The following is a 21,813-nucleotide window of genomic DNA, read 5'->3' as shown; positions in this document are numbered from 1 at the left end:
TGTTACATTAACAAATGCTTTTACATAGGCTGGAGTATTTTTAAAGATTCAATAGTTCAAGGTAAGTGGCTGGAAATGAAAACACCTTAAAAATAATCAACCAAAACAACCAACTCCAAAAACTCAAGCAAGAATCAATAAAACACAACCAACCAAAAAAAACCCCACAAGAAACGGAAAATCAGAATCAAGCGCATGTACAACTATAAGTTGTACATATACTATAAACTATAAGTGTTTCAAAGAACCCTTAGAAAAGGTCCTAACACCTGGCTTAGGTTAAACAGCTGCTCTTTAAAGTTTTCAAGTGTCACAGAGAAAAGGAATGGCCAGTGCCACCTTCACAGACATAAAATGCTGAACTATTGATCTTAAAAACGAATTCCAATGAACAGGCAATGTTTACAGAGCATCCAGAAGAATGAGAAGCGCTCTGCATAAATTCACACAGGTCACTGTAGTCATAAACTCACATGATGCAAAGGGACCTAAGACACCAATACCACACTTGGGCCTGTACACACACAACGCTCAAGACCTTGTGTAGGTGTCTGAATTTTACAAATGCTTCCTGCACAGCACATTTGGTCTGGTTTTTTTACGATAACTGATAAAAACACTGAGATTGTCAAGACACACCAGGATGCCCTGGCAGCACCCAAATCTCAAAAGCTTTCTAAATAAAGCCATCAAATGTTCCAGAGCACTCTAAAGTTTGGCACCAACAACTGAAAAGTTGAATCATCAGCTCATCTCAGCAGCCCTACAACAGACATCAGTTTTGTGAAAAATAGATAATCTGTAAATGTTAATGAAAACTGGGAAACTGGTTCATGTTCACGAAATACAAAGGAACTTCATTGTTAAGGCTGAGCAATAAAAGAGCCAATATCACTTTCAAACAACAGAACAGTCTGCATTAAAGCCTCCCTGTCATCTGACTCAGGATGATTCCATTTCAATGTCAAGTCAAACTGAAGCATAAGACAAGTTAATAAGGAATCTATTTTGAGGTATGCAGACTAGGACTGGTCATTTCAAACACAACTTGCAATATGTGGGTTTAGAGAATGCAACAAAATCTCAACATGCCTTCTAAATTTAAAAAATCAAATTCAAATCTCAATTATGCTGCATTAAATTGTTCTCATTCAAGAACTGGTTTTCAGTCCTTCAATAAACAATCCAGTACCATTCTATTGCCATTATTTATATAATCATGAAGTCTCAAAGTACTCACATCTTTAAAATCAGTATTTAAACCATAGTAAAACTAGTCACTACCCTATTTAGGAAACATTTAAATACACATTAAACACCATATGTCTGATGAAGCCACTAGGCAAATGATTACCTTATATAACGTTTCTGATCATGCAATGTTGATGGAGTTTCAAGCAGCTTATCCAACAAAAGTTCTCGTAAAGCTTCAATTCTGGTTTCAACTTCAGCATAATCTAGGAGTAGGGAGCAGGAATAAATCCAATGTGTCCTTAAGCAGTGTCATGAACTGAAAATTACATTAGTTTCCTAGGGTATCTGACATTTCTGGAGCTAATGTGGAGATCAATATAAATCATTTTATAACAAGCCACATATGAACATATTATACACGACAGTTTTACAAAACCAGAGAATTAGACTTTCAAGTCTTTTCAACAATACGTGAGAAAGATACTCAAAGTCACATTTTAATTGCTGTAATCTTTTTTTATGTCCAGTAATACCAAGCCTAAATAAATAAATAAAATTGGCCATGATTCCACATTTTGTAGTATGTACCTCACACAGAAAACTTGCCAGATACGTTGCTTAGAGTAACTGGCTCCTATAAATCCATAATTTGTATGGATGAAAATCTGTATCAAAAGCACAAAAAGCTCTTTGGTTTCCTATGTGCTTTTTAGCCTTAAAGCTAAAAAACCCCAAAACCATTAAATAACAGACTCTGCATCTTACATTTTTTGAACACTTGAACCTCTGTCTTTCCGAAGAGGGACTTGGCTTTTTCGTAGTCATTAATAACCACATCATAATCGCCCTTAAAAACAAAATCAAGCATTTACATTTGTTAAGAAAAAGACCAATGTCAAAAGGCTACTTTCAGCAAACAGAAAATTATTTTTAAAGCATTATACCTTCTGGATATTTCTTTCAATGTTTAAGGGAAGATTGAAAAGAAATTTAAAGCGTTGAAGAACATTAAGCGCGTTTCTTGTTGAATCAGCTTTGTCCTTGCGACCCAGCACTTCTTGAAATAAGGTATCTGCTGTGTTACTGGCTCCTATTTCAAAAAAAGGGTGACAGTAAGAAAAAGTAGAGTAAGTAATCAGTTGAAATCACAAACAGATTTTCTTCATTTTAATGAGTTATTCAAGGTGTTTTTAGAGCAAATGAGTAATTACTGCTGATTTTCATACTTTTTTGTTCAACTGTGTTAAAATTTTACAACTGCTGAAATTCTATTTCAAAGTGAACCACTTAGCATTTTAATGTGGTAAGACCCCTGTGCGATTAAAAACAATCACTCTTTCCTATTTCAAATGCTTAGCTTTGCTGCAGATATTTTACAGTTTGCTTTGGCTCCAGATGTACATTTTACAATCAAATTATGCATCTCAGGATATAGAAAAAGTCATAGAAAGCTTTACATTTAAAATAAGTATAATTACATTTTGGTAATTAATGTCAGAGCTTCTAAAGTTATCACTGGGTTTTGCAAAAAAGTTTTTAATGTTTTAAAGTCAAGTTTTAAAAATTACTAACAATATTTGACCCACTTAAAAGTACCGATGGTCAAGACAAAGACAACGTCATGACTAAAAAAGTCTAACTAGCTGGTCACTGTAACAGAATGAATACAAATTGTCTTCACATTGCATTTAAACTCTCATCACACACAGGATGAAGCCTTAATCAACAATTTCATGTATTTAAGTCTATACTATCTACAAACACTCTTCAATAAATACATTAAATATCGTCCTAAAACCTTTGCTATCCTAAACTAAAAAGCCTTCTATTTTCTAATAAAGATTGTTTCGTAACACAAAATAATAAAATTTCATTTATAGTAGAGAAGAATTACACTACATATGAATATTAGCATTTTTCAACTTATGACTTACTTTTAATTAACCAAAACAAAACAAAAAAGGGGGAACCGCTTTAGCCTTTTTTTCATTGCGTGTAGAAGTTTCTACATTATCTGGTCTAGTGACTATACTTTAAGCAAAGATGAAAAAAATTACATCAGTCTCACTGGGTGGCTTGCATGCCATTTTCTCTAGTCAACACTGTGGGTGGCCTGCTCATGTTAAAAGTAGTCTTTGTAAAATAATTGTTATATCTAAATAATGTTTAAACTTTGTTGGAATTTTGAAGCCTTGATGTAAAAAAAGTTTTGTCAGGACATCTATTTCCACCACATACTATTCAGGAATAGAATACTTTAATCCATTAAGAAGAAATGCACAATGAAAACAGTTAGCTGCACATTTAAATACAGATCACTGTTAAAGTATGATTTTTCTCAAGGTTATAAGAAATGATTGTTTTGTAAATCTTTCTAGTAAATAACATTTTGTTTGTTTGAATTCATATGTTTCTTGTGCATTCTTTTAACACTCCAGAAGCAATGTGCTTTACCTGGGAATTAAAGTTATATTCACAAAGTGGTTTTTTTTTTGGTTTGTTTTTTGTTTTTTTTTTTTTTTATTTAATGCAAACCTTTTTTAAAAGGTAATTGACAGCTGCAGGAAGACCACAGAGAATTCTATTTTCAACTCTTTATGAAATCCTCAATTCAGGTAAATGATTCTATTTTTTTTAGAGTATTTTTGATTAATAGAATATGATTCTATTTTTTTTCCTGTTTTATAAGAAATTGAAATATATCAAATTACTTAATAATGTATTCATAAAATTCAATACTTCATGCAAAACAGGTCTATCTTAGAATTAAAATATCGTAACATTTCTTCCCTCTTCATCCCTCCAAATTCTTTCTACAATAACAATCTTTATCTCTTGATTACTGATGAACCATCCATGGATAAAGTTTCAGTTCTTATATGGACTAATTATGTTTTCAAAATGGATGATTCATCTACAGTGCATGAATTTTTTTACTTCAAAATAAATCTCTAGTTATTTAACAGTTGTCTGTCTTAGAGCCTGACAAAAACCCTACATAAAGGAATTTGATTTACTTCCTTTAATATACATTCTTCATTAAATTAATTATAAGGCACTGTATGTTTTTAATAAAATAAATTTAACATCTTGTTACATCTATACTTATTGTATATTTGTTACATATATACTTATTATAACATCTATAATTCCAGCTAAAACACCAAACTGTTCTTTCACTACAACAAGCCACTTTAATTCACGAATTTGGAACTCTCTTAACATGCATTCAGATGCTGTGGAAAACATGCTAATTTTTAAGGGTTTGTAACCAAGCTCACACAACAGAGCTTGTCTCTCAAAACATGCACCTACAGTCCATAAAATGCACAATTCAACTAAAGAATTAAAGTCATCTTTGAAAGCAGTCCCTGCTACTCATGGATTATGGAAGCTTTTCAATGGTCAGGCAAGAAACAAAGCTTTGATCCTAAACTACTTTGCATAATATTATTTACTCTTTTTAAATCCTTGTATTCCTACTTCCCTGCCTCCCACCCATCATGACTTGCAAAGTATCATGAGGAAAAGCAGCCAATTCTTTTCATAGCAGAGCCAAACTTCAAACCATTCTGAAGTGTCTGGCACAAGTTCCTCTACCATTCCAGCTTGAAAAAGACAGCTTGCATTGTCTACATAGAGAGTTCAGCCACCATTTATCAAATGAAACAGTAATTATATATTATAGGTAAATTTGTCTTATATAAGTGTCTATAGGAAAATAACACAGACCTAAGTTTTTGCTTTTTTATTTAAAATCTCTTATATGATTTAATACAAGGGTAAGTACTCTCCAAGGAATCTGTGCTTGGAGCATGACATGGCTTAAATACAGAGCACTGAGGATTGCACTGGAAAATTTCAACAAATGCTTCTTTTCTCCTACCTAGATGTACCAATATTCTGCACACAGACACACGCTACAGTCTTTATATAGAGGTGTGAGGCTTTATGTGGTGTTTTTTGGTGATTTTAAAATTTTTTGGCAGTTTGATTTTTTTCATTTCAGCCATCAAAATGAGGGAATAACAATGTTCAAAGTACATCTTTATTGTGAGCATCAAGGAATCCCGACTAAAAAGGACTAGAGCTGTTCACAAAACCCCCTGCTTTCTTTGTGCTCCCCACACAAACACACATACAGTCACTGCTTTCTTCATACAAGAGAAGAAAAACAGTGAACTTCCATGTCACTTTCTTGATTTCATAAAACACAGTCAGACTTTCCAACACTGAGTCAGCTATCTGCATGTCATTCCTGCTTATTGATACAGCACTAAGGGAAACATCCCTTCCTCTGTGAAAAAAATCACAATGAAACAAAGTAAAATTATCTTGGCAGAAGTCCCAGAATTAAAAAAAAAAAGGAACTTTTTTGATCTGATGAAACACATACCAAACTGCAGCAAATTCAAGCCATCTCTCTCAATGCAACCTTACAGCTAATACAGAGAAAGAGAAAACAAAATACTGACAGCTTTTCATGGTTTCTAGAAAGAATGCTCATGCCAAATAGTCTAAATGCCAGCACATTAAGTGAAAAATAAAATATCCTGTCAATAGTCATTGTTTCTGCAAATATCTTATAACTGGGTTTTTTTCTGCCTTTACTTGAACATCTCACAACATCTCCTAGTATTTAGCTCAGCCCACCCTTCTACACTTCTGTCTATCCATGTAATTCCTTCGTTTTCCTCATCCACTCAAATTGCGAGCCAACCAAAATGAATCTAAAGTAAATACTTTAGAACATCTTTATTTTGATATTTATTTGCTTTGTTATCACGGACACTGCCCAAAGTCGTGGCAACCGCTGCTACTTATTTCAAAAGATGCATTATCACACCTTGGAACCACTATCACCAGACAGGGAAGGGACGAGAGACTGTTTTCTACTTTCTACAATATTCCTAGGAAAATATTAAAGCCTGTTACAAAGTCCAAAGTCCATAAATAGTTGCTGCTGGAAGGACAAAACTTACTGTTCAGGACATTCTCCAGTTTTTGCGTCATGGATCCTTCTACTTTTTCCGTTCCATCCGCTTCCAGTTTTTGATGGATTGCTAGAATAAAGAGTCTAGTTAAAATGCAGAACATTTTAATAGGTGGGAACACATTACATCAAAGTGACACTTTTAAACATTTTTAAAATTAAAAATAAAGTGTTATTTTTCTCTTTAGACACAAAAAAATACAAAGATGCTTCATGGCAGGAGAGCCTAGTGGAAGATACGGCTTAGAGCCAGACACTGCAGAATTTTAACCATTACTTTGACACAGACTTCCTGTATCTTCTTGAGCAAGAGAGTAATGCTTAAGGGAAAAAACCCACAAACATATGGATAGAACAATCTGTTAGTTACTATAATCTAAATTAGCCATCCTGTACAGGTATTAATTAAAATTTGTATTGTGAAAAGTACCATTTAAACACAATACTTCTGCTTTGTAAGTCACAGATGTCACAAAAAAGAAATTACCAATAATTTAAGGGTAGAAAGGGAGTCACTGGGAACCTGGATGATCCCAAAATCAAGTGCTAGAACATTCCCCCACCACTTCCCTTCATCTATAAAAAGGCACTCCTAAAATACAATTTAAGAGTTTCTTGAAGCATTAACCATTATCACAATGTTGCTGTGTAATTTTGCTCAAAACAACAGGAAAACAGAGGAGAGGTTTAATTTTTTTTCATGATGCCTTTTTTTTTTTAAGATGCTATTTTTCTCCTGTCCTAAAATGGTAAAATCCTGAACTCTTATTTCTGTGTGGTATTACTAATGGAGGAGGAAATGCACAGTGCCAGTACTAATTTATTATTTTACTATAATTTACTCTAATATCTTTCACAGGGAGGGGGAGACTTACTAGCATAGCCTAATGACACTATCTTATTCTGAAAATATGAACAATGAATGTAGTGTAGGTAGTCCTTTTTTCTACTTCCTCTCTATCACACAGCCCTCCGTCCCTCTTCTACTGTTCAGAATAACCAGCACAAACCAGTATTTTTCTCTTTTAAAGTATTATTCCTGTATATATGCAGTACATATAAAATAAGATTTCTCTTTCAAGTTTTTAATCTGATAACGTGTAAAATTTGCTCTATCAAATATCCATCAGCTCCTATTGCTTCAGATATATTTGAGGCTTAAAAAAACCTCCTACTGCTTTCTGCTGGTTCTCAATAGAATGGAGTGAAGCTAAACTACCCTTGAAAACAGTGATACTCAGTGCTTTGAAAAAAGCAAGTAATGATATATTTTAGTTCAAAACACAGATACAGTTCTGAAAGCAGCCTCTCAATTGTTCCAGTTTATCTTGCTCCAGTTGGTTTGGCAGAGCAACCTAAGCTCCTCAGCTGGATTCTTTTAAGGTGAAAAGATTAGAAGAAGCACTCCAAGACTACATCTGATGTGCTCAAAGAGATACCTGGAATTCAATCTACTGGGTGAAGTTTGAACTAGGTCTGAAATATTGCCATAAACTGCACATACCATGCATACAGAGATGCCATTGCCAACTGGTTTCCTCTCCAGTGCCATCCCTATTTGCTCATGCCATGTAGCAAGCTGACAAGTCAACATGGACAGGAACCCTGGGGCATCAGTCCTACTGTAAGGAGTGAGCAAGGGTGGCTACTCTGAAAGAGAATGGCCCTTATAGTCTCCAGCCTCTTTCAAAGGAGGAATTTTCATTGGGGGCAGGTAGAGGAGACAGGTGAGTAAAACCAGTGAGTAATTTAAAAAAAAAGAAAAGAGAAAAAAGAAGGAAAATGACATTATTCTCAAACACCCAAATTTGACCCTTCAATCCCTTGATCATATACAAAGAATTACAGGAAGTCTTGCTCTCATGAAAATACAATAGCAACTCTATTTTCATTCTTAAAGTCATCAGAGGGGAAAAAAATCTAATTAGGACACCATATTTATTAAGATAATCAATGCTGAAATGAAACTGACGGATTTTTGAGACTGCAATCTATCTGTCTATCTATCTTACAAGATGGTGTGTTATTTTGTGTGATATTTTGTGTACAATGGGGACAGCACTTACCAACAAGAATACTTCTAGAATTTTTTAACAAAAGCATTAGTGGCTCTATATATATATATATATATATATTCTATATATCATTTTCAGTCAGAGGCAGCCAATTACTGTAGTGCAATTAACTTTACATACTGAAAAGCAAGTTCAGCAGAACGGCAACCACAACATAAACAGACATTTTAAAGCCAAATGTTGCAAGTGCTATTGGAATCACATCAAACTGTAATGATTTTAATTTACATATTTTGAAGTCGTTCTATGAAACATACTCTTGAAAGATACTTCAAAAATAGACATGGATAAAAATCTAAGTTACACACTGCCTCAGAGGTTTTTAAAATTTGGCATTTTGGAACCATTAATTACATACCATTACTTGCTCACCAATGCAATATCATGTAGCTTCTGAAGGGGGCACACATAAGCATTTCCAAAAAAGAACTGTAATATCTAAACCTCTATCAAAGCATACATACTGGCAACAAAAGGTAAAACATGATGAGGACTTTTTCCTCATACATAAGTTTTGGACGAGCACTACCTACCATGTTAGAAACTTCAAAAAGCCTTAATATGTAGCTTCTTATTATGAAGGCAGCTTATTTAGAAATGATGATGATATTAAAATATCATGATCTTTAACCAGTTGCTGAAAGCAATTCTCTTTCTCATCTCGTTCAGAAAAGAACATACAATAGCAATATACTATTCCCTCACCTTTCTTTTAGAAGGCAGAAAGTAATTTCTTTTCACATTGGTAGCTATTGTGCATAACAACCTGGAAAACAGTATTCATGAATCTTAGTTTGAAAATTTTGATGTTGTAAACCCAGGAAGAAAGGTCCTATTAAATCAATTCAAAATGCACTTTCAGACAGAGAAAGTATGTCAGTGGGGAAAAAAAAATAAAATAAACCAAGGTGTTGAGTTTCAGAAATGTGGAAAGCACTGCAGAGTACAGATAAAGGCATATTAAGCATATGTAACTAGGAGTGTAAAAAAAGTGTAAAAATTTTTGAACATTTGTCTGAAATAAGGTATTTTAGGACATTCTGTAAAGTCTAAACCTACTTAAATTACTCTGTGTTCACACAATAAATTTGTTATATTTCCTTCTACATGTTTAAGCTACTTTGTTTACTGTAATTATTTTTACACATGATATTCCGATTTAGCAATAGAGAGAGAACATTTATTGTGTTCCAAGGCTGAGTTACAAAAGAAAAAAAAGTCTTAAGTTTCCACAGTGAAAAAGTCTTTCTAATAAAGTCTGAGCTTACTCCATCTGCATCAAATGATTTTGAAAGTGCATGTTCCTTCCACGGAGACCAGACAAAAAGTGGTTGATTTAGAAGTTTAGACAAGTGAAACTATATGCAGTCATGAAAAGTATCTGTAGACCTCATTTTTGAAAGGAATCTAGAGATAGTCAAGTTATATTTTTCTCTGAAAGCACTAAATCCATCTAATAGTGGGAAGATACTGTTTGGGACAACCCTGTTCTCCTGTACCCAAAGCTCTTCCTTTTGCTGGATCTAGCGGTCACACAGCTGCAGGGCAGCTGCAGTGAGATAATTTGGTGCAAAACTAACTCAGTAAAAAAGAAATGTTGCTTTAGTGATCAGTGAGCTTGCCTCAGTGGGAGCACTACAGTAAAAGGAAAGGTGCATATGGCCAAGGGAAGGTGGAAAGACATCCTATTCTTTCCACACTACCAGTACATAAAATGACCTTCAAATGCAACTTCTTACTCTCAACTCATCACTGGCTGCAATAAGAAGAGTAAGGAGAAAATTTTAGGTCTTTGAAGGCTTGAAGTAAAGGATGGATGGGATTTTTCTTGAACTGCCAGTTACCCTGGATTTACCTGACACCAGATTTACCAGAAAAGCAGTTGGAAACCGAGGAGCATCTGTTTTTAGGAGCTTTACTGTAAGAAGCATACAATAATTAAAAATGAGGAAAGGTTACATCTGGATGCTTCAACTAAGGCCAGATAACTGTATTTTGTATCATCTTTGCCAGTAAGTGTTCACGTTTCCCTAAGTCAGGATATTTAAAGGCTTGCAAACTTCACAGCTGCAGGCAGATACTGATTAAAAATAGTGAAGAAACTAAGTTCAAAACTCACAACCTCTAACTGCAACTAAACACACCAGAACACATGCAAAGTTTAATTTGGTAAATAAGCCAATATACAGGCTTTGTATTAAAATAAACTGCAATTAATTCATTGCTACTTGTGTTGAAAACAATCTTATTTAATCTAAGAAAGGCTATGGGGATTTTTGTTAGATTTATGGTAACCATGAATCTAGTAAATTAAACCACACTTCCAGGATCACACAGCTTTTCATTTGCAAATGTCATACTTGATTTCCTTATTAGACATTTTAAAAATGTATTTTGAGATAGGCACCAGGCTTGGCATTCTCAAAAGTTCCTCAGCCTCTCAGCTCAAAGAAACACAGATGAACATTTTCTACCATTTTCTGACTAAAGGAAGGCTAGAAATGCATTTGGCATATCTCAAAATCTTACTCATTTTCATAGAATCGCGGTTAAAGAAAAAAGTACTTGAAATAAATCACATCCTTTTAGTCAGATGCAGAAATCAGGAGGGGAAAAATACAAGAAGTGCAAGGCCGACTCAGAAAAGTATTTAAGAAGATCTGATGTGGTAACTAAGAACCTGGCACCAAAGAACAGTAATGGAGGAATGAAGAACACGTCAGAACATAGCCAGGACTTATGCCTAATGCAGGAATAAAAATGCCTTTGGTTTCCTTTATGGGAAAATTAACAATGTTTTGTAATTTTAGCAAAATATAAGAAGGTCATTGATGAGGAGAGCATCCCTATGTAAGGTAAAATCTGTTCTTAATGAATTTAAAAGGACTGCAGGACTGCATATAAAGAGGAAAGCAATAAAGACAGCATGCTATGAATGGAGCTCCTAATACATTACCCTATGAAAATCTAAAAAAAAAAAAAAAGTAGCAGTTTTTTTCCTTTGGCCATTGGTTAATAGTGCTAAGTCTAGTTTGGTTTGGTCATTCCTGCAGTGCCCCTTGAGAATTCTAGGTATTTTTGAATTGGCATAGCAAACTCAACTTTGTTTTGGTTAACATTATTAATCCTAGCAAAAATGACAAAATACTGAACTAAATACAGTACTGTCTTAAGTTGCCTTTTTGTGTTTTGTTTCTCTAGCATTTTAGCATTTACTTCCTCAAGCTTGTTTATCCAACACAGTGGAAAAAATCGAAGAAAATGGACAGAATTAACATGATATTTTAAGGTAATTGAAGCACAGTGCTAGGAAGGGAGGCTTTATTAATATATAAACCCCAAAAATTTTAATCCAAAAACATGATGAGACCAGAAAACTTGTTCTCAGATGGATTTATATTAAAGCAAGTCTGATTTCTCTGGGCGAATATCTTGGAAATAGGCAGGAAAATGTGGCTTATTATTCTGCCTATGGATGCACTAAAAATTCCAGGAATGGATCCTTTGCCAGAACAGTTCAGAATTAAACAGTACAGAAAATGCTATTCTCTCTTTACTGGCGCTAACTTTCTGCCTCTGTGAAATGTAAAAATAGTAAAAAAAAAGAGAAGCTTCTAAATGTTGCATTTAAAAGGTGGTATGGAAATCAAAATGGAATAATGTAGCATGAAGTAAGGGGGTTTTATGGGTTGCAGGATAAATCTCGATGAAATTTAATCACAGGTAAATTTTTTGCACACTTGCAATCAATTGCAGAATTAGCTGTTTGAAAATTGCAATTGCAAAATGTATTTCTCTTTCTACATGCTTTACTATTTTTCAAATTCAAACAAAAGAGTTAACCTACCTAAAAAAACCACAACCAAGTTGATAAAATATGACAGCCACACAGTAACTATAAGCTCTCAAAATTACATCCCTTTAGAGAAATTCTGCCAGTAATTAGCTTACATCTCTACAACAGTAACTGATGAAGAAGATACATGAGCAGCCAGCACAAAAGCAGAGCTTGGGCAGACAATTTTCACTGTGACCTGTGACAATTGCTGCTGTTTCCCACATTTTCTCTTGCTTGAGACAAAAATACCCCAACTCCCTACACAATACCATGCTAGGATCTACACCAAAGGAAAGTTGAGTCTTTTATCAATTGTGGTAACTTTTGCTTTTATAAAACTGCATTAAGATAACAATTGGCGTGCTACAAAAATTGACCCTAAGAGCTGCATGAAGAGGAAGCATTCACCCAAGACTAAACTATCTACCACCACTTACATAATTTATGGCACCCCTTTGTCAGGTCATCTTTCTCTAAGAATACATTTCTCATTTTAATGTTCCTCTTGTTATCTAGTGGTGAAAGATCAGAACACAAGTTTTCAACAAGCAAAATTAAATTAAGTTTAATTTAGCATGGCTATTTTTAGAATGCCTAATTTAGCACATCTACTTTTTTAGTTTGAATACTGAGAAGGTCTATAAATGTAAGGAAAAATATGAAGCAATGACAGTACTTATCCTTCTCATTCAGCTTTTCTCTGTAAGGGTAGCACAAAGATGATTCAAGTATTCAGATAGGAGGACCCACTTGGAAAGCTGGACAGTGAGCAGAGACCATATCAGTTATTGCTTCATGATACTACATGGAGGCATGATCATAATTCTTAACTTGAAATAATGTAATTTGCACCTGCTATGGGGCACACACATGCAGGGGAACTGCCTCTCTGAAGAGACTAGCATGCTCTCAGATATGTATCTGATACATGCAGCATCATTTTTTTGCCAGCTTGTTTCCATGGCCCTATTCTTTCTTATGCTCTAAAAATGGTCATCTTTGAAATCACTAGCTGTAACAGCAGAATGTTCTTACCCTGCAAAGACAATATTCTATCAATATTCTATCAATATTCTATACTTGAAGTAGGAGGAGAAGGATATTTGAATTTGATTTACTCAGATTACCAAAAATCCATACTCTTTGAAAAAATATACATGAGAGTAAAGTAAAGCAAAAGTGTGAATTAGATTTGCTACAAAACAGCAATGTGACAACAGCAAAACCTGGTACATCATCCCAATCCCATATTACCAAGCAAAACCAGTCATGCACTAGCCTGCATGGCTTTTTTAAATTGGGAAAAAGAAAATAATTTCAAAATTAATCATCAATCTAGTTTGCAAACGGAATCACTAATGAAAAATTGGCTCTATATAATCTCTTTAAATTCAAATATAACAAAATTCCTCAAAAGTTTGAAGCGAAGGGACACATTTAAGACAGACTAGCATCAGTTTTTAGCTTCTCAATTTTCCAGTCTGACTCAGAATTGAATATAGCTCAGGTGATTTTTTTGTTTTACTTTAGGAGAAAATGAATTTAACAGACATAATAGCAGCAGCAGAGCCTGACTCCAACTCTGGATTACTAACATGCTCATAACTAGAATGAGCCTTAGGGAATGAACTGTAAAAATAGTCTACAGAAAGAAAAAAAACAAGACCAAATAAAAGAAGCAGGCATTGGCCAGATTAGGATCATTTCAGCCACACCATCCTAGCTTATGTACTAATAAAGGTAGAAGACAAAAGGCCAACTATAGTCCAAGGTCCCTATCATGCCGGTATTCCCACAGGCCATGTATCTGAACAGGAGTAAGAAAGGGACAAAAGGAACAGTGCTCGAATAGTCAGCAGCGCTTCTTGTGTACAGACTTGTTTATGAAAATCACAAAAAATGTGTTTTTAGTTGTAATTGCAAAAAAACTGTTGCCATGGCAAACTAGAGAGCCAAATCTAAACCTCAAATTTGCTCATGATATCTGTGTTTTAAAGACATTACAGCATCTTCTTTACTTGCCAATAGAGACGTCGTACTTACTTGTTTTTGTATAAGTGAGTGACTGAAGTAGTCATTTCACTATTTTTTTCCTGTAATTTAAATAAGAAGAAACTGCAGCCTTAGGTTCATTGCAAAGAGTATTTCAGAAAAAAATATACTGAGAGAAAATTAATTTGCTAACTTTCCTAACAACTTCTGTGTGGGACTTGATTTGCTCATGATGGTAAAATATGTCTTAACTAAAACCACTTAAACAGGCACCCTTTTAGGAATGCTACTTTCTAGGCTGCAATTAGAGTTACAGGAAATGAACCAGCTGAACTCCCTGACACTGACAAGTAGGTCAAGTTGAGATAAACCCTGCTCTCCTCAGCTCAGTTTACAGCTCCCTTCAGCTGACGAAACAAACTTCCTGTTGAACATCTCCTCTGCAGAGTCACTGTCAAACTGTCAGCCAAGCTAACAGGCAGAGAGACATGGGGATCTGATAAGGTTATTTTATTTTCCCAGAAATTAAACCAAACAAGGATGGGTTCTGGTCTATTTGAGCTCTTATTTTCTTAGCAAACAGCTTCTAAATCACAAAATACAATAAACATCTAAGGACTGTTTTTTATGCTTTCCATTGATTATTTATGAAAATATTAATAGTCATTTAAATGTGTAATAGAGTCTGATAGTACACTTAAGATCAGACAGAATTTACTCATCCTAACTAATGAAAAAAGCTGCACAATAATCAGTAATTCAGTGTTTCCTTAATCAAGATAAATATACATTTGCAACAAACCCTGTTAAATGTATATGAGTTTTAAAAAGGCATGTATAAAAGGTGTAGAGGAGTATGAAGTAACTGGAGAAGCAAGTGTTATACCTCCTATCGTGATCCTCCTATGAAAAATTATCCTGTACTAATTTTGGGAGACTTAAGAGAAATAACTGCTCACAAGTAGCTCTGTTCTATAACTACAGTGCAACAGACCTGGAGTTTATGAAGCATAACCACTGGGGTTAGAAGATGTGTTCTAACATATATGAGGGGGAACACTGAGAGTCTAAATTTTTGCCCTCAAAAAAAACATATCTTTAGAAAATAAATTAGATTTTAGAAATCTTCCTAAAGCAAGAGAGTTAAAAAATATCTAAACCAAAATGAGCTAGCTCAGAAAATTTAAATCATATTGGAAGACAGACAAAATGTATCCAATAAGGGTTTTCCCTTAAGTCCCTTTTCATCTGTGACAGTTGTATGCCCAGCATCAAATAACAAAAGTTTGCAGAACAATGGCTATGTCCCTAAGAGTCTGTGCTGAAACAATTGTTCAGCTTTCAAATCTAAACTACTACTCACTTCAGCTTTGTGAAATCCATACAAAATCTAGTTGCACTTTTTAAAGGAGAAAATAAGACATAAAAATTCACCCTTAGGTGAGTAAGGGCAAAAAAGTGCCATCACATCATCTTGCACAATCACTGTCTAGCCAGATTATATTTTTAATGTATTTTTCTTTTGTTTAAAAGCTTGAATTTGATAACTGCATAATGAACAATTAATGGGGGGTTTGTTTGCTTGGTGGTTTTTGTTCGGTGGTTTGTTGTTGCTGATTCTTTAAAATCTGCATCTGAGCTGTTTCTCTAGAACAATGCTAACAATGCTTGCTCTTAATTCTCAGCATCTTTCATTTGAGAAAACTACAGTGATCAAATATTCTGGAGAAAGCTGACATTTGGCACTAGGGCTGGATGATGGCACCAAAGAAGTCCTTTTTTTCTTCTTGCTACTGGAAGCAACATCCAGCTGAACAGTTGATTGTACCTACCACAAGTTCAAGTCTTAAAAAAGTTATGCAATTTTTCCAGCTATACTCTTCCAAAAATATCCTGCATCAGGAAGAACAGGCAAATACGTAGTTCTGCATTAAAAAGTGAAATTCATATGCAATAAGAGTGGGTTTATTGACTGAAAAGAAGCAAAAACCCTTCTGCACGTGTACTTAGGATGACATTTCAACAGACAAATGTGTATTAAAATGCTAGAGAAGGCAGCTGTGACCCATACTGCATCCTCATTAAGTGTTTATCAACAGCATCAAGGCATTCTTCCATGCTACCACTTTAATTCACTGTATAAGCTGAAAGTCTGCTTCCTTTTGAGCACTTAGGGGAGATTACTGAGGACAAGACAAAGCCAAGCCATATTGGTATAGTCACAGACAAAAAGTGACATCGAGAACCATTGAGTCATCCCATGTTTAAGTTCATAATTTAGCTAAAGGACTGCGCTGACAAACCCTGATTTTAGGTAAAAATAACACTGATAAAGGTAAAAGACACAAAACAATATTACACCTTGTAATTTTTTTTAAATTGAGACTATAGTAGCTAATGAAATAAATGAGGTTGCTTTCCCTACCATTATTTTATTAATATTTCTCACATTACTACTTGCTTGTTGACCTCCTAATATATCAAAAAATCAGTCTCCAAAGGCAAAATGCTACTAAGAGGTGGAACAAAAGAAAATTACTCAGTTGTGCTCAGCTTTTCCAAAACCTCACAACATTTACCGTTTGCCTTATCTTTCTTCAAATCCTACTAGTATTTGCTCACCAAAAAAATAATCTTATAAGGTAATACTGTTACCACTATTTTTTCTCCATAGTAGCAACTTCTTGGAAACAGAACTCTCAGTTTTTCAGCATATGTGATATTCCATATGCAAAGCAGATTTGATTGTGAAAAACAAGCCACATTTCAATATTTATTTGGGATTATGTTTGAGACAATTTAAGAAAAAAACCCAGAGTTTCAGTATTTTCAAGATGTGTAAGAATTACAAGGAAAGCCTATTATTTTTTCCTAGCATTTAATGAAAACTCAACTTTAAGTGGTGAAACAATGCCAAGTAATGCTTCTTCTTAGAGTCTTTTCCTATGAGTAACACCACATTCTTCAGATTTCCTGCTAAATTCTTCAATACTTTTGTTATTGAACCTTGTTAAGATTTTGGCCAAAGGGGTCAATGACCAGGATGGATAATCAGCACGGTGGTAAATGCCAAACCTATCGGGGATGGTTTCCTGGGCACTGTTGCTCTCTCACCCAGACCAGAGCCTCACTAGACAGGACTACAGTGGCCCACAATGAGGGATGCGAGACATTTGATGCTTTAAGAGTGTGTCTGTGTGTGTCTCTGTACAGTTAAACATATGTACATATAAATGGCAACTGTGATAATCTCACTAGTGTGTTGCATTCTGCCAGTGGCAAGCAGAACAGAAAGGCTCTGATTTCCCAAAGTAACAAGTGTCTGTATATTCATATAAATATTAGCATCTCATTGTTGAAAAAGGCATCATAAAATCAAATCTTTTCTGTTGCTACAGTTTGCAAGTCATCTTAATATTAACTCCAGTTTAACACTTCTCTTTCTTGCATTTGTGTGCTAAGCAATTTGACCAAACACCTTCAATGTAAGATACAGTTGGTGACATCTTTTGCAAATAAACCACATCAATCAGCTAGTCAGTTCTAGCTTGTGACCAACACAGCACAGATTTTGGGCTCATTATACAGTTTTAGTACAGACTGTGAAGAGAAACAGTGTTTTTAGTATTAAATTCAAACATATATGCACATATTTTCCTTTATACTGTACTTAGTAAGTGCAAAGCATCTTTACCTGACAGAGCATCTTGTGCTTCAAAAAATGTGCTGAGACCTCCTTTGACATAAGCTAGACTCCCTTCATTTTTCTTATTGGCTTGTTTCTTCAAATTCACAACAGCTGTTTTGAGCTGATCAAAACTGAAAACAAACAAGAAAACCTCAGAGACATTTAGACAATAAGGTCAGCTAATAAATAAACAGAACAAACTACTCAGAAAATAAAGTCACTTACTTTCAGAACAGTTAGTAGGGGCAAAGTAATTGCTAATGAGCGTACATTTCAATAATGAGAGTTGATTCTTAGTCTAAAGATCTCAGTATTTTAGTTTCAACCCTAAACAGGAGGGCTCCTATCACTTGTGATGGAAGAGCTTTCTTCATAATAACAACCTGGTCAAGATGTTTCTTCTAAAAATGCAACATTGCTCTTTTTAACTGTACTATATTAAATAGGTGACAGTAGAATTCACTACACATAGTACACAGTACATTACCAACAGATGTTACAAGTCTCTTTGATAACGACATTTGTTTAATTCTGCAGCTTTACTCACAATTCTTTCTCACTTTTGTTTCTGAATTCTTTCAATATTTTTGTGTTGGTTTAGACATACAATTCAGAACTGAATACAATATTAGTTCAAAAAAAGAAAAGCTAAACAGATTGCTGCTTTATGAAGGTATGGTTTTTATATGCAATCTGCTGAAATATTTTTGAAAGACACTTCATAGGGCAGTACTAATTGCCAACTCGTCATTGTTGTTGTGTGGTAGCTTTCTTTTTTATCTGATTTTCCTAATATTTCTTCATTTTTGCCAGTTTACATTTGATTTCACATCTTTATTTTTTGCAAGCACCTGCAATTAATTGAGAAGTCTTATGTTGTGAATAAATCTTCATTAATTGTATATAATTTTTTTTGGTTGATAATGATTAATATGACCTCATAGTTATATTACTTGATTAACTATAAAAACACCACCATGAACAAGCTCAGAAATTCAAATATAGCACATGATTTTCATACTTAAAATCTTTCTTTCTAGCTGCCAGCCAAAGCTATCTCACTAAAAAAAAGGAAACAAAAAACTGCACTACACCTCTGTGAGGAGAGGGATCAAGGAAGTAGGAAACTAAGACATAAGACAATTCCATCAATGTTCTGCCCATTTTAAAAAGAGCTGGTATACAATAATGCACATTAAGAGAACAGGCAATGAAAAGGCTATCACCACCTGCTGGGAGAAAAAGCACACTGGTGCATTTAAAAGTGCTTTTCTTTTTATACTCATGATGTTACAAAATTTTGCCTAATTTTCTGTTTCCATCTGCTGGACAGAAATAACATTACTCATTACCTGGATTGGTCCACTTGGGCATATGTGAAGAACTTACCAGAAGCATTTTCAAAATAATGAAAATCTGTACAGTTCTCCTTTTAAGCACTGTTTCATGTTACCTGATGATCTCACAGAATGTCAAAATAGTTTATTTTTATTTAACAGGATATTGCCAGGATTAAAAGAATTAGTAAAAAAGGATGTTCTACTGATTTCTTTAAAAGAATATCCTTCAAGGAAAAAACAGATGTAAGCTAACTGAAATGTCAGTGCACCACACATTTACCATTTCCAATAGCTAGGGTTATGTAGAGGACAAGAACTAAACCACTGCTGTGTTTCCAGAAAAACAGCACAAATTATATGGGATGATATTTATACAATTCCAGAAAATTTTTAAGACTACACATGTTGAATTGGGAAAAAAAGAAAAGTAACCAAAACAGTTTTGCTGCTTCTTTATTTAAAGAGATACTTATAGTTAGATTCAAAACATAACTGGATTCAGCCTACCCTTTGAGCCTGTTGATCGCTGTTGAGTTTTACACTGCTCTAGGACCTTCAACACTAAGATTTGGATTTTATAAACCAATATAAATGGAGTTAATATGCAAAAAACTCAAGCTTTCATTTAAAAGTACAAATTAAAACTTTTTATGCCATTGGATGGAGGAGATCATTACTTGAAACTGTTGACATGCAAAGACACAAATTGATGGAATTTTTTCAGCAGTAGAATGAAGTACTTAAGCTCATACTAGACAAAGTGTTAAAAATGGTTTTTCTTTTCTAAAAGCACCTAACTCATTCAAGCTGTATGGTCGCCAATATTTATCCTCTTCTGAGCTTGTGGCTCAGCTCTCACATCTTTCTTACAGCAGCGGTCATAGGTGGGCAGAGCACTTCACTGCAGCTTCAACAATGCCAAGCAGAATAATCTCATATCTTACCTAATACGTTGCTGGTGATACACCCCAGAAGGTGATTTGCACTAGACAGTCAACTTTTACAAACACTAGTCTTCTGTAGGACTGCTTTCCAATCCCAGGTGTGTACTCTCCTATCTGCCTTCCCCACACCCCTTTGAGTCCTGAATTCAACTATTTCACAAATGCTACAGCCACAGCTGCCACTGGTTATCACATCCTCTGCCTTGCCTACAAGAATCCTACTCAGAAGAGTAGCGCCCCTGAAGGCCCACACTGCAGCTATGTTAGAAATCATTCCCAGAGCTGCTCACAAGCCTCCTGGGATTGCTGCCCCTCCTGTAAATATGAAGGATATTGAAATCTTGTACAAAAATCAGGGTCTGCTCTCTGGAAACTTCCCTAAGTTGCTTAAGGAGGATTTTGTTCACTTCCTCATGCCACTGCAATGTCACCCATTTCAGACTCCTGAAGATCTCAACCATCCTGCTCCACAACAGGGCCCATATATTTATTCCAGACGTTCTTCACATGAAGGTCAAGTCCTTCTCTTTTTTCCTGGGTATCTTCTTCAGGTATCCTCTTGCTATCCATCCCAAAATACTAGGAACATGAGCTATCCCACTTTATTCCAGTAGTATGTCTAATTCCACATGTCTTTTACTTGCTTCTCAGAGAGCACATGAGTGTATAAAGGCATTTAAGGTTAGACACTTCCAGCTAGTTTTCTAATTACCTGCAGCATTCTTAATGCCATCACTGAACCCACAGGAAGCATTCTGTTCCCTTCATTAAACTGCAGGCTGTTATCACTATCTCCTGATATCCTGAATTTGAAGTTTTTGACACCGAAGTGCAAACCTGCTGGCAAAGATGCTCCCATTCTCCCATCCTACTTTTTCAAATTAATTCAATTTCTCACTAGCAGTCTTTTTTCTTTAGTCATGGACCCAGCTACAGAAGAAAAAAGTGCAGCTTTTGAAACCAGGGGTACAGCCATCTGTGAATCTACAGGATGCATCCCTATTACCCAAAGCTTTCCCCTTCACATATAAATCAAAGGGAATACCTACGCTCCCACATTCTTCACTGTTGTCCCCAGTCTGCCATCACTTGTGATCTGTTCTGCATTCCCTCTGGGCAGTGTCAATGGTGCCCACATGGATGAGCAACAAAGTGGAAACAGTCCAAGTGCCAAACATAGAGAAAATTTTTTACAAAGACCTACATCAAAAGCTGTTTACTCTTTATCACTTTATTATCTCCTAAATTTTTTAAAAATCTTGATCCCCAAAGTTATCAGATCCCCAAAGTTATCAGATTCTGACAGATAGAATTAATTTGGAATAACTCCTCTTAGTTACTTGATTTCAAAAGATGCTGTCATTATATGTGTATTAGGTAATCATGTTCTGTTGCTGTTCTGGCCCTTTAAAGTAACACCATTTTGAGAGGAAATTTAAGTATTTCCCAAGCAGAATAATGGCTGTTTCTGGAGCTTTAAAAACCAATCCTCCCACCCCCAAAACCAAGAAGCAACACATACTTTTTTCTACTAGTAGGAAACAAAAGTAAAACAATTTGTAAACTCATATTTCCCTTTAAAATGCCAATCAGAGTATCTAGCTGAAAATAAGAAAAGAAGCTCATCTTCTCTATTAAAAATGGTTTCCAGTATTATGAGAACACATAGCAGATAAAAGTTTTGGAATTTGGTTATACATGCAAAAATACATTTATATAACACATTTATGTAAATACATACTATGAACT

General features: G+C 34.8%; 1 protein-coding gene across 2 annotated transcripts in view; it reads right to left on the bottom strand.

Moving 5' to 3' along the window:
* Positions 1–21,813, bottom strand: part of EXOC2 (exocyst complex component 2) — a 125,346-nt gene that overhangs the window by 72,596 nt on the left and 30,937 nt on the right. For both annotated transcript variants that reach the window (XM_054284963.1, XM_054284964.1), the window contains exons 6-10: positions 17,787–17,911; positions 6,177–6,257; positions 2,139–2,284; positions 1,960–2,041; positions 1,355–1,457 (exon numbers count right to left, since the gene is read on the bottom strand). In XM_054284963.1, coding sequence (XP_054140938.1) covers positions 1,355–1,457; positions 1,960–2,041; positions 2,139–2,284; positions 6,177–6,257; positions 17,787–17,911 — 537 coding nt within the window. The remainder of the gene's footprint in view (positions 1–1,354; positions 1,458–1,959; positions 2,042–2,138; positions 2,285–6,176; positions 6,258–17,786; positions 17,912–21,813) is intronic.

Source organism: Melozone crissalis, unplaced genomic scaffold (genome assembly GCF_028551555.1).
Source record: "Melozone crissalis strain CALT ecotype California unplaced genomic scaffold, PUWL_Pcris_2 ptg000042l_1, whole genome shotgun sequence".
Taxonomy (NCBI): domain Eukaryota; kingdom Metazoa; phylum Chordata; class Aves; order Passeriformes; family Passerellidae; genus Melozone; species Melozone crissalis.
This window is presented reverse-complemented; position numbering and strand designations above follow the sequence as displayed.